This window comes from Pollicipes pollicipes, unplaced genomic scaffold, assembly GCF_011947565.3.
Source record: "Pollicipes pollicipes isolate AB1234 unplaced genomic scaffold, Ppol_2.1 Scaffold_5724;HRSCAF=6776_pilon_pilon_pilon, whole genome shotgun sequence".
NCBI classification, from domain to species: domain Eukaryota; kingdom Metazoa; phylum Arthropoda; class Thecostraca; order Pollicipedomorpha; family Pollicipedidae; genus Pollicipes; species Pollicipes pollicipes.
In genome coordinates, this window is record NW_023596746.1 from 43,097,104 (window position 1) to 43,113,709 (window position 16,606).

Here is a 16,606-nt window from a genome sequence, read left to right on the forward strand (position 1 = left end):
GATGAATCCATGCTGGCCGATCAGAACCTCGGTCGCCTTAATGCCTGACCTCAGCGGGGGACGCGGGGGTGATCTGCTCAACGACAGGCACGGATGAACACCATAAAGGAAGAGAGGGTACAGTGAGCAAGTATCCGTCATCCGTAACGATGATAGCCCTCTCTGTAATCAAATTTCTGCTGCGCCCCAGCTCATGCGCTCGTGCTGATAGTTATAAATGAGCTCATAAGAACTTCATGTCATTGCGTTAACAATCGATACTATTACTGATTGCCATGGTATTTATCAAAACATCACACAAAGTCTAGCATAGCCCATACGGATCCGTCTCACATAGTCCTGTAGCGATGCCGGCAAGACTCAAAACTGCAAGGACACAAACAGTCCGTAGCAAATAATTTTGATCATGCCACTGCAATGAATCATTGATAATTACCGTTGACAATGATCACATGTGTATGTGCTTGCTATATCGACATCAGCTCACGTTTATTCAGACGATCAGGCTGCTCCCAAAACAACGAGATGGGAAAGACCAGCGGACCTGATCTGGTATCATAATTCACTGTCTCAATTTGGTTTCAATTTATGATATGATGTGGTATGATATGAGGACGGTTTCATGATTACACGGCAATCTAACGGGACTCGCCCAACGTGATTTCGTCTCTGTTGCGTCAGCGCGGCTCCAGTATCGGCTGTCACGCAACACGCTTCGTCCCTCCGTACCGCGCGTTTTGGCGGTAACGAGGCGGCCGACGACACTGACGTCACACACTGACGTCATACGTCCCAGCTGTGCGGGGCTATAAAGTCGGCTGCACGGCCGTACGCCGGATTCACCACAGGCTGTATCTAAGAAGCGGGGCATCGCAAGCAGCAGACCTGGTGTCGTGCAGCCTGCCCGCAGTGAGATCAGGTGAGAGGGAGCGTGGTGATTGGACGAGGTGAGGGGGGCGGGCATCGGCCATCGCCCAACCCGAGTGGAGTAGTACGTCGAAAACGAGAGGAGTTCCGTTCGCCACGGGCTGGAACAGTCCTGTGGGCCGTGGATGGTTTAGAGCCGGACTCCTGTGACAAACACGACGGACTCTGGGCGGGCCTGGACTCAATATCAACCTGAAACCCGTCAGCCGTATTAAGGGACATAAAGGAGTCCCCATCATCGTAGGCAACCAGATTGGATGAAAGTTTCCATCAAGCATGTTCAAGTTACCCATATCCACTTTTAGGAAGTGATCGACCTACGTATTTGCGCTATTGCTTGACAGTTGTGGTTTACTATGATAAGTCATCTTCCGAAACGAACAACGCCGCCAGCGATGGTATTTCGCTCAGTGATATAACCCTGCGCTCTAGATTCAAAACGCACTTTCTTAGCTTGGCTTCATGGTGTACCAGAGTCCCGGAATTTTTATTGGCTTTGTACTGTGTAAATTTCACTGGACTGCAAGAACAACAGAAGCAACTTGGCACCCTCCAACAGGCTGGACAGCTCGATTCGCTCTCAGGTATTTTAACCAACGTAGATTTAAAATGGTTTCGAGATTACCCTACTGGCCAGAACCATCCGACGCGCATGAAGGCAGCCGATTTCCCGCCACAAGTGATTTGGAATGTGTTGACGATTCGGTTCAAACGGCGTGCCGTTCGGTCATTCCATAAACAAGGTTTACGTGTAGCAAATGTAAGCGCACGCCTGAAACGATGCGTAATTGCGACACAGTGCTGTTAGCAGGCCATAGGATGCGGCTGTTGCATTATATCGCGAATACGGATGCTATCTGTGGTCAATGATTCTTTGTCCGCGAAGCGCAGGGACTTATTCAGTTTTTTTATGTAAGTTGTTAGTGCATTTGCGAGGGACGTTATTCACACAGATAAGACAGTAGTAATAGCCTTATTCCTCGGAGAGAGAAAAAGCAGGAGAACGGATGATGCGAATGGAGAAATACATTTGTATGTCGGCAATATGTCCTTATCGAAACGAATAGCAGAAGCGAATCTATTCTCCTGGTTTTCTCCGAGGAATAAGGCTTTTACTACTGTCTTATCTTGTCAGTGTTTTGCGATAAGCGGCCGGTTTCGCCGAGACCGCCCCTTCCAGTGGTCAACTGGCTCTCAGCCTCGACAAAGGCGCTCAGCGCCGCTCACTGCGTCGTCATCCCGTGACCTCGTGAGGCTGACAAAGGATGCGTTGGGGCTGGCCGGCCTCGGTGCCGAGCCGGCTGCCGGCTGACTCTTCCGTCAGCCGGTGAGCACGTGATCGGCCACGGCCCGTCGGCGTGCTCCCCAGCACAGATCAATGCCACGCACGCCCCGTCCCTCCCCCGAGCGTGGGGGAGTTGGCAGCGACCCGAGACCCGGGCAACAGCCGGCTGAGGGAGGCGCTCGCCGAGAAACGTGCGGGCGGCAGGCGTAACAACCCGGTACGGTTCGGGATGGCGGACACGATTCGTCCCTATTCATTTCGGTCTGGCGGGCCTGGCGGCGTCCTCAAAAGCCATGGGTGCGAGGTGTGGAGAGTGGACCTGCCAAACTCAGGGCTATCTAGGTCAGCCGAGTGAGGCGTTTGCCCGGTCGGGTCTGGCGCGGTTTATTGGCGGATGCGCCGAAAATACGCCGCTCCTCGGCCGGTTGGCGGCCGCCGCCTCCGGGTCCGGGCCGAACAAGTGCCGGGGCAGCCGCGGCCTGTGTGCCCTCCGGCTGCGCCGGTATGGGGTCAAGGGCAGGGCACCGGCGTCAGAAAATGTCGGTCAAACGGCGCAGTTGTGCTTGTGGATTCTGGCATTGACTGGGCAACGTTCCCTGAAAACTATGTTGGTCTGTTCCGGGTTGGCCGCCTTTTTGACAGCATCAGCCCGGCACAAACATATTTGGAAAAGATCAGCAAATCTCTTTATCTATCGGCTTTTGTATGCGTGACATGAGTCTTGACCTGGCTTGGAGTCAGAGCCACCCACTTAGCTGTCATCGTATTTGGTTTGCCTCCTATTAGACCGCTTTGGGTCAGCAGTACCTATTGGTATACTTTTAAGTGGAAAAGACCGCTTTGGATAACAAATTTCGTTATATAGCAAATCCTGAATACGTCATTGTTTGATTGTGTCATGGAACGTTTGTATGACGTCACTCACGTGTAATTCTTCAATCTACCGAGAGGTGGCGCGCGGTGGTGATGGATGTGTGATGAACCAGACGTTGTTGGATGGTCGTGCTTTGGCCCTTTCTCGTGGTATTCTGGCGTATTTATCCATGAGTTTGAGGTGCTCACTTCTATTGACTTACTTGGTTATGGTGCAATTCTTAAGTCATTTAATTAGAAGTGTTATTTCCGCATTGACCAGGAAGAATATATAACTTCCTGTATTGTGTAGCACAAAACGTTACTATTGTAAGAAGCTTTCATAGTTCGCGCACAATGGAATGAGAGCCAATTGACGACCGTCGTATCTGGAAATCGTGCTCACAACGCCAGATACGATCGACCCGACAATGCCATTTTTCCTAAACCTTGAACGCGGCGTGGCCAGTGGAATTTCAGGACTCGAATGACGTTATTATGGTGTCATGGACGCCTGAGTAACCTGTGTTTTGGTCTCAAGAAAGGCAGGGCTGTGAACTGCAGCAAATAATCTTCAAGATGGCTATTTCAGCCCAAAATCCCATACAGATATCGTACATCCTCTTTGAACCAACTCGTGGCTGGCGCATGTACCTGGCCCCGAATAAACAGGGCCACGCTGGGACGCAGGGCAAAGCAAAAATCAAGAAAGGAGGACAAGGACTGAAAGGAGGACTGTACGTTACCTTGATAGCCATCCGTAATGACAAACAATCGGCAGGCTGTTTTAACTAGTTATGGCTTGTTCAGTGAAGCCCTTAACCACCTGGCTGCTTCGCCATGCTGTTTTATAGACGCACCGTGCGATATGGCTGGGCCGGAATGATACTCTTTCAAACTATGACCCCTTTTATTAACCGGATATGAATCGCATTTTACATTTGGTTACAGCTTGAGCACCTTTGGTCAGGGGGCATGAGACCGACTATCTAAGGTTAGAGCAACGCTTGTTTCTAGATCATCGGTCTGAATGCACATTTCCGCGTCAGCAGAGACGACAAGTGACATTCATCACCGGAGGTGTCGCCCGGCCGTTACGACAAGGTACAGATGTCTAAACGTCTGACGCAGCTTCTGTCGCATTATCACGCCGTATCGACCTGTTACAGATCTCTCAAGATGGCCGTCGCCACGAACAAATCCGTCTTAGATCGGTAAGCTGCGCTTTCTGCACTTAATTCCCCCCTGCATTGAGCTTTAATCCTCGATGAAAAAGTGAGCGTTCCGTTCAGGTGTGCGACTTGAATTAAAATCGACATGTCTGATGCGTTGGACGGTGCATTTCTGGCTTTACATGACCATAACCAACAATAACTGATTATATCATAAATGGCCCAGCCATTTCTGATCCGGTTTCAGGCTGACACTGATGTTCTCGATCCCAAAGTGGTCTTCCATCTGAAATTACCCCGATTGCTTGATTCTGATGTGAGCTTATTGATGGGTAAAACCTCCTCCTCTAAGCGCGATGTTTGCTAGCCTTATGGTGGAACTAAATTTACTGAACTGCATCATCCGAGAGCGATGAGGCTAGTTCAAAATATTACCAGAAGCTATCATAATAATTCAAGTCACATTTTGTAGTCAATGGGTGGCAGATATGATGAAACGGTCGTGAAGAAAACAGATAACTGCAAGCCAGAGACTGCGCAACACTCAGCTGTCGCGAACGCTGCGGGGTGTTTGCCACCAAACCCGGCCTTGATGCGTCACTGCGTGTCAGTGTTTTGGCACCTCTCCCACCCTGAGTAGGCCGGCCGACGCCGTACCACCGCCCCTGACCCCGCCCCTGACCCTGCCCGCTGGCGACCGGCGGCCCGGCCCGCAGGTACATGCGGCTGCCGCTGCCCGACGCCTCCACACAGTGCATGTACGTCTGGGTGGACGGCACTGGCGAGAACCTGCGAGCCAAGACCAAGACTGTGGGCTTCGCTCCCAAAACGCCCAGCGGTGAGTGCCGTGCCGCGATCTGGGACATCGGGGAAGGGGAGGGGGAGGGAGGGCACGGGCGCGGAGGTCGATGGTGCCACGATGATTCAGCTTGAGGTAGGGTGTTTTTACACGTCACCTGGTACTTTTCACAGCGGTGGCACTGGCACGAGAAAGGTGTTTCAACTCGGAGCACAAAATTGTTGCCGTACGTGTCCCTGCAATAAGTTGCCGCATGTCCCCTCGCCACACGCTCGTTGTCCTATTGTAGTGTGTTGCTGCCGGAGCAAAGCATACACAATCACAGGATTTGGCTTTCCAGACCGCAAGTTTAAGTTCTAAGCTATCGAAATGCATTTCCTCGTGTTTATCGTCCTGCTATCCCGGTCTGCCCCACCCTCCGGCACCATTGCCGCCTGTTCCACAACGCAGTCGTGTCGTCGGCTCAGGGTCACGTGGGCCTCGCGTGCACGTGCTCCGTTCAGGCGTGGTTTTGGTTGGCAGTGTCTGCGTTGCCAAACAATCTCCAGCTCCCCCACACCGAGGCCAGCATTCCCCCTCTCCCACTCAGACCCCTCCAATACGTGCACAACTGCGGTTGATTCCCTCCACATCTGAACTTCGGGGAATCGTGGAAACGGCCGATATTGCCATGTTCGGGGAATCGTGCAAACAGCCGACGAACTGGTGTCGTTGAGCGTTGGATTGTCCCGTGGTCCGCAAAACCGGTGGGTTTGTACTGTACTGTGGCTTGGAATGCATCGTCACCTGACAAAGGGCGTCAGCTTTAAATAGCGCATGAGACCGCCGATTTTCCACTGATCTTTTTAGGAGGCAGAACTGGTGGGAATGCACGGAAAACGGCATGGTTACAACGTGACAGGAACTTTTGTCCAAGCGTGACCAAAACATGATTTTGACCGATTCACACATCGGTTATAGACGTGGTAGAGACTCATGTGCGCAATACGACAGGGGCTTCGCGACATATCAGTTGTATACACACAATGTACACAGGACAGGCACGATGACGGAGCGGCCCGCCTGTCCGCAGAGCTGCCGATCTGGAACTTCGACGGCTCGTCGACGGGCCAGGCGGAGGGCAGCAACTCTGACGTGTACCTGTACCCGGTGGCGCTGTACCAGGACCCGTTCCGGCTCGGCGCCAACAAGCTGGTGCTCTGCGAGACTTACAAGCACAATCGGCGGCCGGCGGGTGAGTCGAGGCGGGACGACCGCTGGCGCTGACGAGGTCAGAGCGGGCTCACCCCTCGTAGGGCGCCCTCTCGTGAGGATGAGGTTCGGAGGGCTGATGAAGCGGACGAGTGACTTTGAAGGAGAAAAGTGTGTGTCTGGTACCTTGCACACGTTGCATACATGTCTTGTCGAATACCGATGCAGAGTTCAGAAATCTGAAAGTGAGTAGCGGTAGGAGGTGGAGTCGCATTTCGCTTCCTCCCGGGCTTGATTTTCATGGCGGTCAAAGCGAAAAAGACTTCAAAATACCTCCTGCCATATTGCAGGTTACTTGTGTTCAAAATAAGATCTCTCAACTTTCTTCATGGAGCCTCTTGACGCTGCATCCCAGCAAACCGTCAAAACAAACTGCTCTCATCCCATTGCGACGCAGTTCAGCACAGCCCAAACCCTCATAACGCACCCTGTTCTCGGTCGGCGTAGACACCAACTTCCGCCACACGTGCAAGGAGGTGATGGACCAGGCCAACAACCAGCACCCGTGGTTCGGCATGGAGCAGGAGTACACGCTGCTCGACAGTGACCAGCACCCATTCGCCTGGCCCAAGAACGGCTTCCCGGGACCGCAGGGGCCCTACTACTGCGGCGTCGGCGCCTCCAAAGTGTACGGCCGGGACGTGGTGGAGAGCCACTACCGCGCCTGCCTCTACTCGGGCGTCATGATCGCCGGCACCAACGCCGAGGTCATGCCCTCCCAGTGGGAGTTCCAGGTGAGGTTTTGAAGTCGGGGCGTTACAGTCGGAGGTCCAGGTCAGTGAGGTCAGGTCACGGAAGAGATAGTGTTCCAAAGGGTACGCGCTATGCCGTGTGAAGCATGTTACCGGAGAAGTGAGAACAACATCAGAAGGCCAGCATTGCATTATATGATAAGCTAAGGTGTATAACACCATCGATTCTACCCTTCCATCCGCGTGGTATGCTTCAAACTTTTCGAAACCGCAGGAATACGAACGTTTATACCGTTCGGAATCGAAAAGGGCGAGACAAGCACCCACAAGCACAGCCACGAAAAATAGTAACGTCACTCGATCCGGACTGGACTGGAGCTGACCTCAATCGCGCCCGTCACCAAAGACCGAGGGGAAGGAGGGGATGGCTTCACGTGTCTCCTCCGCGGTCGTGACCCGGCACACGCTCTTCATAGGTGGGTCCGGCCGAGGGGATCCGGATGGGTGACGACTTGTGGATGGCGCGCTTTCTGCTGCATCGCGTGGCCGAGGACTTCGGCATCAGCGTTTCGCTCGACCCTAAACCGATTCCGGGAGACTGGAACGGCGCCGGCTGTCACACCAACTTCAGCACGCTCGCCATGCGCGAGAAGGGCGGCATCAGGTGGGTCGTGTACACACGCAGGCTTGCAGCGGCGATGCAAATTTGGCGAGCGCTTTCTGCCTAGGCCATCGCCAGAGTAAGCAGAGTTGTAGTTAAGGGTTGGGTTATGTTGCCAAAATAATCGACCTTTAGAACCTAGGGAGATGCTGGTTAAGCCAAACAAACATTGGCTATGTTGCGTTCCCTCAGTAACGCCTTGGTCATGTTCAGTTCTCAATGTGCCCAATGGTGTCTTGATAACATCGCGTAATCACATCGTCCTGGTATCTTGAACGTTAATTATTTTCAGCGCTGAAAAGTGCCACCTCATCATACGGCGAAACCTGTAACTCAAGGCCTCTTGCATAACGCGTAATTCTGGGAAAGCTGGCCGTTATATAAGAGAACAGGTCTGGCCAGACGAAAGGCCTGGTGGTGCGAGCTGTAACTGAAGCGACAGACCGCAGGCTCTGACTCCGCGGTGAAGGAACGCCGCGCTGCACCCAGCAACTCCGCGCTTGGGATGGGTCACGGACATCGTCTGATGACATTATTTCTGAAGGGATGGGTCGGCCACATACTCAAGCCGTTAGGCCCTCCCACCCCCCCCCCCCCCCCCTCTTTGTGCCACTCGCTGCGAAGGATCATTAAGTGGCGCTGGCCGCCAAATGGACTTTTGCCAATTCTGGAGACTGCTTGAACTGCATGGCGTGTTGCCTGCCGGGAGGCAGGGGTACTTCACGGCCGGTGGGCAGTGCTAAACCCGGCATGAAGCGATGACCTATTGTGCTCCCCGTCTCTTAAGCATTTAGTCAACGCCGTCTCATAGAAATACATCGATTTCGTGGACACAGATTTAACATGGATCACTATGGGTGGAGCTTGAAATGCTTTTGAGAAAAGACACATGCATTTAAAAAAAATATTGCTGAACTTAAACATCACGGGCGTTGTGTGGTAGCACAAGCTAGTATTCAGTAATGTCGTCCTCTCATCTTGAATCCGCTGTGAACAGTGAATTGCGTGATTAGTATTGGATTGGACTTAGTATTCGTTGTGTGGTCGCTCCGTATTTTGCGATAAGCGACGCACGTTACCTCTATATGTCGTAATGTATGCAAGGTGTGAATATTTCAATCCCCGCAATCCAGGGTCTCGATCCCAGCAAGAGTTAGGTAGGAGAAGAACCAGTTGACAAACCAGTTTCAGTCTCGATCATGTGCCAAGTGTCTTGGAACACAGCTAATTCAAAACATCCATGGGCTCCAAAAGTTCGTCGAACTGTTGTCCTCCGCATTTGTTGGCAGCGTCAGCTGTGTTTGCAGTTGGCTAGCGGGCGCCTGCGATGTTGACCCAGTGCTTGCCATAAATCGCCACCTCAGCCAGATGGTGGCGGTGTTTTGGACAGCTGGTAGAGGTTGGATAGTGGCGATGTTTTGGACAGCTGGTAGAGGTTAGATGGTGGCGGTGTTTGGGACAGTTGGTTGGGGCCGGACAGTGGCGGTGTTTTGGACGGTTGGTAAGGGCCAGACAGTGGCGGTGTTTTGGACAGCTGCTGGGTTCGGACAGCGACGGTGTTTTGGGCACTTGGTTTGGACCGGATAGTGACGGTGTTTTGGACAGCTGCTGGGGTCGGACAGCGGCGGTGTTTTGGGCACTTGGTTTGGACCGGATAGTGACGGTGTTTTGGACAGATGATAGGGGCCAGACAGTGGCGGTGTTTCGGACAGATGGTAGGGGACCAGTGGAAGTACAGCTGACCCGTGGTCTATAGCCGGTCACCTCAATGCCCTGGTCGTGGAGTACGGCGGTTCAGTGCAGCATCAGGCGTGCCGTGACTCGGAAGAAGAAAAAATCACCTTGTGGTACAGTCATCTGGCTAGCTACCTTTCTCTGCTCAGTTATGGACGCTCAAGCTAGCTAGGGTTTGTTCGGAGACCGCGATTCTATTCCACCTGGTGTGGCCTGCCAAAGAGTTGTGTTTAGTTAAGTTTGTAGAAACTTACAGCACACTCGCTGTATTTTGGAGCATTTATGCCACATATTTTCTATGCCAAAGCTTCCTTTTAGCCCTTTAACATTTCTCCAGAACGTCGGTTGAACACTCTTGTTGAAAACATGCAGTATACTCGCCATATTTTTCAGTATTCATGTCATATATTTCCAATCCCAAAAGTTTCTCTTTACTCTTAAACAAGTCTTCAGGATGTTGGCTTTAACGCTCACTACATATCACTACGGGACTATATTATTACGCAATAGAAGAGCGTGCCAGATAATTCCAGCTTCAGTTTGGCAGCGTCGTAGTCAGAATGCCGTTTTTTTTTATTTACTTCGTTTTGGTCGTAGCTCTTCACGTTACGATCACAAATAGAGATAACGTCAAGTGCAAAGGTAGCAATGGTGTTCGGGCGTTCGGGAATTTCTGGCGTTGAAAAAGGGCTCCGTTGTTGAAATAAGAATGTTTTATTCGTCCTTCAAAAACGCGTATGGTGAGGGCAATCCTTATGACGGTATTAAGCGACCATTTGAACCATAATTCTCAGCAGGACGCCACTCAACTGCTCCAAATCGTCACCTTGCATTTAAGTAGTATGTCTCTTGCTTTCAGCTAAAGATCGCTGCAGTGTACTATGTCAAAAATAGTTTAACACAGCTGATGTTATTAGAGGTCTGTTTTCCATGCGGAAGTTGCCTTGCAGTAACCGTTCATTTTTCATGCTGTGAAAGAAACATCTTAAACCGGTGCGAAAACAACTATGCAAAGATGCCGCAGTACTGTATTCCAAGGCGGGCTTAGGCGATCCAAATGGTGTTCGCTGCATTTCGGTCCTAACCGACGCCTGGACAAGAAGAAGATATCAAATATCAACGCCAGCCACCTGATCTATATGGGATCAGTCAGGTGTGGGTCAATGAAAGTTACCGGAAGGCAAACACCGTGCGCGGTACTCAAACGTGACGTCACATCTTGCTATTTTACGGCGGCGTCTCTCAACAGGCCCCAGGAGCCCCGACTCCATGCAGCTTGTTGATTTCCCTGTCGTGGCTGCGCTGTTTGACCTCGGGGCCATCTCCCCCCCTCCCCCCCCCCCTACTCGCTCGATCGAGCTCCGCGCCCCGCCAGCTCACGTCTTTCGCCCGCGTCCCGACAGCCACATCGAGAAGGCGATCGAGGCTCTGGGCGCCAACCACCAGCGCCACATCCGCATGTACGACCCGAAGGAGGGTCGTGACAACGAGCGGCGGCTCACCGGCCTGCACGAGACGTCCAGCATCCACGACTTCTCGGCGGGTGAGTGGCGACCGGCCGGCCCTCGCTGTCGCGCGTCTGCTGAGGCGACGGCCTCTGCCGCTCTGCGGCCAGCTGCTGCTTTGGAAAACTGAGCGCAGACCAAGCTGCTGCTGTTGAGCCACCGAGGCTGGCCAGAAAGCTGGCGCAGCTCCGTTATCTCTGGCATCCAGCCGTCCCGAAAGAGGGGGGGGGGGGGTGCACCCGTGTTGTGGTCGGCAGTCCAGACAGGCGGCCATCTCCCCGCCCCGCTGCTACAGGAGTCGAGGTCAAGGACTCTGCGCGAGCTCCTTTTTGTCTGCAGTGGCGTTAGACCCGCACGCTGAGCCCTACCGCCGGCGAGGTCAGGCGGAGCTTGAGAGTCATTTTCAAGGCATCGCCAGCGCGCTATCTCCAACGCGCGGTCGGCGACCCGAAAACTTGCTTGTTTTACCGTTCGACCACCCATTCAGCGGTGCCATCTGTCGCATTTGATTTGCTTGCAGCTGAACTGCTGCTGATGTTAGTGGCTACTTGTCATGTTGACATGTTTGTGAACCGGTCGCACAGGTCAACATACCTTGCGTTCATCCACTGTTTACGTCGCCCATGCTGCTGCCAGCTGAGCCGCTACTGCTGCCGCCACTACCGTCTGTGCCGACCGTCCGCTCTGCCCGCCCTCCAGGGGTGGCCAACAGAGGAGCCAGTATCCGGATCCCGCGCCAGGTGGCGGAGGAGGGCCAGGGCTACCTGGAGGACCGGCGGCCCAGCTCCAACTGCGACCCATACCGGGTCACTGAGGCCATCGTTCGCACCATCTGTCTGAACCAGTAGCACAACACGACGTCCTCCCCATCAGAGAGGCGCGGACGAGACGGGCCTGCGAGGCACGTGTGCGGAGGGCATGCCATTGACACGGACCCCCAGGGCCCGAAATGACACCAGTCCGCCGATGTTTATATGCAGCTACAGAGACATCATCCGCCCCCAATTCCCTCATTCTTGCTTTATTCTGCTTCCTCGTGACACCCCGTTTATCCGGGACAGGCTACATGCACCAGCCATGAGAGTCCCCAAGCGCCCCCTGGTGGAGGCCCGTCCGAGCAGCAAGCACAACTCCTGGGGAGGACTCCCTGCGCGGGCCAAATCTTGGCGGCAGGACCCCCAGGTGCGTGTAGTCGTGCCTCATCGCTACCCACTCTTCTTCATCCGATAGGCCTGAAATGGTCATGGCTAGCCGACTGGACCCTAATCCGAGCGACCAAATCCGACAGAGACTCTCACCATCATCTGCGTACGTGTGTTTCCGCTTTTTGAGGTGATACTTGAAAGGATAGTGAGCATTATGTAATATGTTGCAGCTTAACAGCCAGGCAAACGGGAACTTGCAGTGACCAGTGGTGGAGGATGAGACGAAGTTTTGCGAACAGCGTTTCCTTTCATGCTATCTGTGCAGCGACTGACCGCATTTTACAGTGCCAATACTTGTGTGCGTTGTTTTGGTATATAACACTGCATCCGTGGTGATGAAGAGGACATAAGCTACGCATAGCTTTGGTGCATGCACCACTGGATGAATCGGTTTATATGCCGCTGGTGGGGGCGTCTGAAATGATTTGGGAGGCACGGTTCGCTGTAGAAGCGTGAATCTCGTCGATGGATACTTATAGCAGCGTTGCTATCATATCCTCCATGTCCCTTAGGTCCCCCTGGTGTCTAGCACCAGAGATAGACAGTCTAGGAGCAAGTGCTGTGCGTAGAGGTCCTTTAGGCTTCCCACCCATTCCGGGGCTTGTCATTACCATTGGTTCAAGACGCCCGGACGGCGTCATGTTCTGTGGTGCGTCGTAGTCTTAGTGCGGCGTGTGAACATTTCGCCACCGCTCTGCAGTGTATGTCCAAACCGCAGTGATCGTGTCATCGCATGTTTAAACGCGTCAAGTGGAATGAATATATGAATGGTCCCGGTCATTATTGGTGGTCAGGCTCTCCAGAGGCTGATGCTGATGAGACCCAGAACCCAGAGGGGGGTGTTACCGAGGCTCAGAGCCCAGAGCGCGATGATAATGAGGTTCAGAACCCAGAGAATGATGCTACTGAGGCTCAGAGCCTGGAGACTGATGCTACTGACGCTCAGAGCCCAGAGAGTGATACTACTGAAGCCCAGAGCCCAGAGAGCAGTGCTACTGACGCTCAGAGCCCAGAGAGTGATGCTTCTGAGGCTCAAAGCCCAGAGCGCGATGATAATGAGGTTCAGAGCCCAGAGACTGGTGCTACTGAGGCTCAGAGCCCGGAGACTGATGCTACTGACGCTCAGAGCCCAGAGGGTGATGCTACTGAGGCTCGGAGCTCGAGAGTAATGCAACTGAAGGTCAGGGCCCAGACAATGATGCTACTGAGGATCAGAGCCTAAAGACAAGTGACTTGGATGCAGTTATACAGCCGGTAGCACGAGCTCGCTGTCCAACATCAGATATTTCCATTCTCAATAGGCTGATGCAATGACAGACGATTCTTATTCCTGGAAGATATAAACTCAATGCAAGTTCGTTTCAGGCGAATCTGAACGTAAAAATCAGAGCTTGTGTGGTCATCAGAAAAAGCTTTAACGCCCCCCCCCCCCGACACTTAGGGTAATGGGGTGGTTATTATGGCGTGCTCCCACAGTCAGCTGGGCCGTTTAAGGGATGTTCCACCTTTACAGATATTGAAGCAAGCATAGGATATGATGAAAATATGTTCATTTATTTTACTGGTATACTCTTATGTGGAGAAGTCTGCTATTACCTGTTATAAGCCAAGCTTTAGTTTTCTAGTTCCATCATCAGATTCCAGGACCACTTTGCATTGCTGTACAGGCCATTCATCAATCTAAAAACCGCATAGGTGAAATATACGCCAGGAATATCTCTGCATGTAAGATTTTGTGCATGAAGCGTTCAAAGGGACTTCTTTCGAGTGCATCATTATTTTCGTCCACTTGTTGGCTACGCCTGGTGTTGGCCGCGGGCCCGACGCTCTGCGGCTTCCGGATACTGCAACGCCTGGCGTCGAGGTCTTTATTGCTAAGATATGCGAGCGCTTGCTCAAAATTACGTTACGCAATTTGCATCACCAATAACGATTCTGGCGAAATGTTCAACATGTCCAGACAAACATGGCTTGACCATGTTAATGGAAATTGTTGGACCATTTTTATTTTCAAGCCACATTTGCGGGGCTCTTGATATTCCTGCACAACCTAGACAAAAATACCGACAAAGTTTCAGCGTTCTATATCGGCTTAAGAAGACCACTGGACTATTATAAAATGAAGAGCGCCATCGATTCATTTGATGCAGTCATTTAATGCATGACCTTTTCGGTTCAGTGACTTTAGAAACTTCAAGCAGAATTTATCTTGCGGTGGCGCCAGGCCTTCATTTCAGTTATAGAAGGTAAACGCGTGTAATGTATATATGCATATACATATACATACATATATATATATATATATATATATATATATATATATATATATATATATATGTCTAAGAACACAATGCCTCCACCAACAAATATCCCATACGACAGTTTTTTCCGGGGGGGGGGAGCTGTCACTTTCAGGGGCCCTTTGTCAACCATGTGCCCCCCTTGCCAAGGCTCTGGCTCCGTTTTGTGAAAAACGGCAAATCAGTGTGGTCGATGTTTCCAGATTGCATCTTGACGCTATTTTAAGACGTTGTCCTCTGCAAAAACGGTAGGCTGGGTCCGTTTTGTCCCGCTCCGTCTGATCCCTGATGGATTATGGTTAGGCGACAGCTGGGTTTGACAGGATAAAACTCGGTAGCATGAAGAGCACCTCGGTTCCCTTCATCCTGCCTTGCAGCATCTTGATTCATTGTCCCTCATTCCTCGCGTTCCTCACGTCTCCCGAGAGCTCAGCAGCTTCTTAATCTTTGTGTCTACTGTGTGACCTAGATCTTCGAAACGATGGCCCACTGAGCGTGCGACGCTGTCGGCAGTCTTGTTCTAGAACGAAGCCTTTCTGGACTCGTGTCCTAATTTCGGCGCCCGTTGAATCAGCGGACACCTCGGCTCCGGTGTGTGCCATGCCCTCTTCAGATCGCAGTCGGTGCCGCCTCGCCTCGCCGGCGCTCTCAGGTCACCGAACTTGGAGCGGTCCCGACTGGAGCCAACTGATGATTCAGTGCGAACATGGGTGGTGATTGTCCATGTCCATGTACTGGGCCCCAACAAAGGTGGTGTCGCGTAAGCTGGATCAAAGGTAAATATTTTTATGCCTGTGTTTGCGGCTTCCTAGTGTCTGTGCTACTAGTCACCATTGTGATGTTGTTTTGCACATGACTAGGGAAACGGAGCGGTCGGGTGAAGGCAGCATAAAACGGGCGTCGTGTGTTCATATCTGCTACAGGTTGGGGTGCAACGTCATGAAACACCCTCAGAGGACATATCAGATGGCAAACAATCCGACATCACTTCATCACTCCAACATTGCACAGCGGTAGAAAAATGGACTACATGTTCATACAATGGACTACAAATGGACCAAGCTCGGTTTTCCCCGCCCGCCTGACGCCAGTTCTGCGCATGCTACGCTTGAGTTCGCCACTTACATTTTGAGGTGACTTGGTGCTAGACTACTGTTCATTTCTGGATGAGTTAGCGAAGAAGCCAAGTTTTCTTGGAATATGCGTACATTCCCAAGTTGAACGGCGCGGTCCCGCGTGGATGCCATGCCTCCTATTGGTGTTTTTTTTTGCGCCCACTGATCACAAATTGGTGTAGTGTCGTGTCAAGCTATATAAATGACAAAGCATTTACACGTAAGTTCAGTTCTAACAGGATTGTGTTGCTACGACTTTTCGATATCACCATGATATTGCACCCGGAGGCGAGAACGGTGATGCGCGTTGCATACAAGCCGTCTTTAACCGCCTCGGGGCTGTTCAAGGCTTTAGTCAGATCTCATAGACCAGAACAGACGGACGGGACGCCAGCTGCGCAGTGTAGCTAAGGGGACCTGTCTCGCTTTACTGGCGGACAGCATCCTGTGCGACCCGCAGGTGAGTCAGAAGTTGATCAGAAAACGATCAATGTCGCCCCCAAAAAAGACGCTGGTGCTTAAACAGAGATCGATTGCACTGGGAACACCTCACAGACGTGCAGCTGTTACTGTCGCATGCCCCCCCCCCCCCCTCCCCAAAAGCGTATATTGCAACCTCGCCGCATTTGCCACGAGAGCAATCATTATAAATTTGTTGATGTCGCCGATTAAATTGTCAGGACGGACCAAGCCCAGAGTTTTCTTCAAAGAAGCAGGACCTTGAGCTATTGATTTTCGGCACGAGTTGGGAAAACTTACGGCGACAAAACACTACCTTCAGTATACCAGGAGGTACCGGCCAAATGACATTATCTGACAAGCAATGGTGCTATCGGCAAAGCCCCTCACTTCAAACTGTCCACGCACGGCTACTCGTGACCATGAGGTCGGCGCTGTTGGCTCGGCCGGCGGCCGGGCCGTCGGCCAGCGCCGCCTCGCGCTGTCTGCTGGCTCAGGTTCGGTGCCGCATCAGCGGTTCCGCGCTCAACCGCGTCGTAGCCGTCGTCGCAGCGGACAGCCGCGTCGCACCGGACGTCGCAGCGGATGTCGATTCGACGATTCAGCCCGTCGCTGTCTGGACGAACGTCCGCCGCCTGTCGCCGGTCGA

General features: G+C 52.4%; 1 protein-coding gene across 1 annotated transcript; it reads left to right on the forward strand.

The window, feature by feature from the left end:
- Window positions 1-838: 838 nt before the first annotated feature.
- On the forward strand, window positions 839-12,863 carry LOC119103285 (glutamine synthetase). The gene is made up of 8 exons (XM_037226749.1): window positions 839-919; window positions 4,234-4,278; window positions 4,953-5,074; window positions 6,108-6,269; window positions 6,734-7,020; window positions 7,455-7,642; window positions 10,777-10,916; window positions 11,578-12,863. The coding sequence occupies exons 2-8, from the start codon at window positions 4,244-4,246 to the stop codon at window positions 11,724-11,726; spliced, it is 1,083 nt and encodes a 360-aa protein (XP_037082644.1). The 5' UTR covers window positions 839-919; window positions 4,234-4,243; the 3' UTR covers window positions 11,727-12,863.
- Window positions 12,864-16,606: the final 3,743 nt, after the last annotated feature.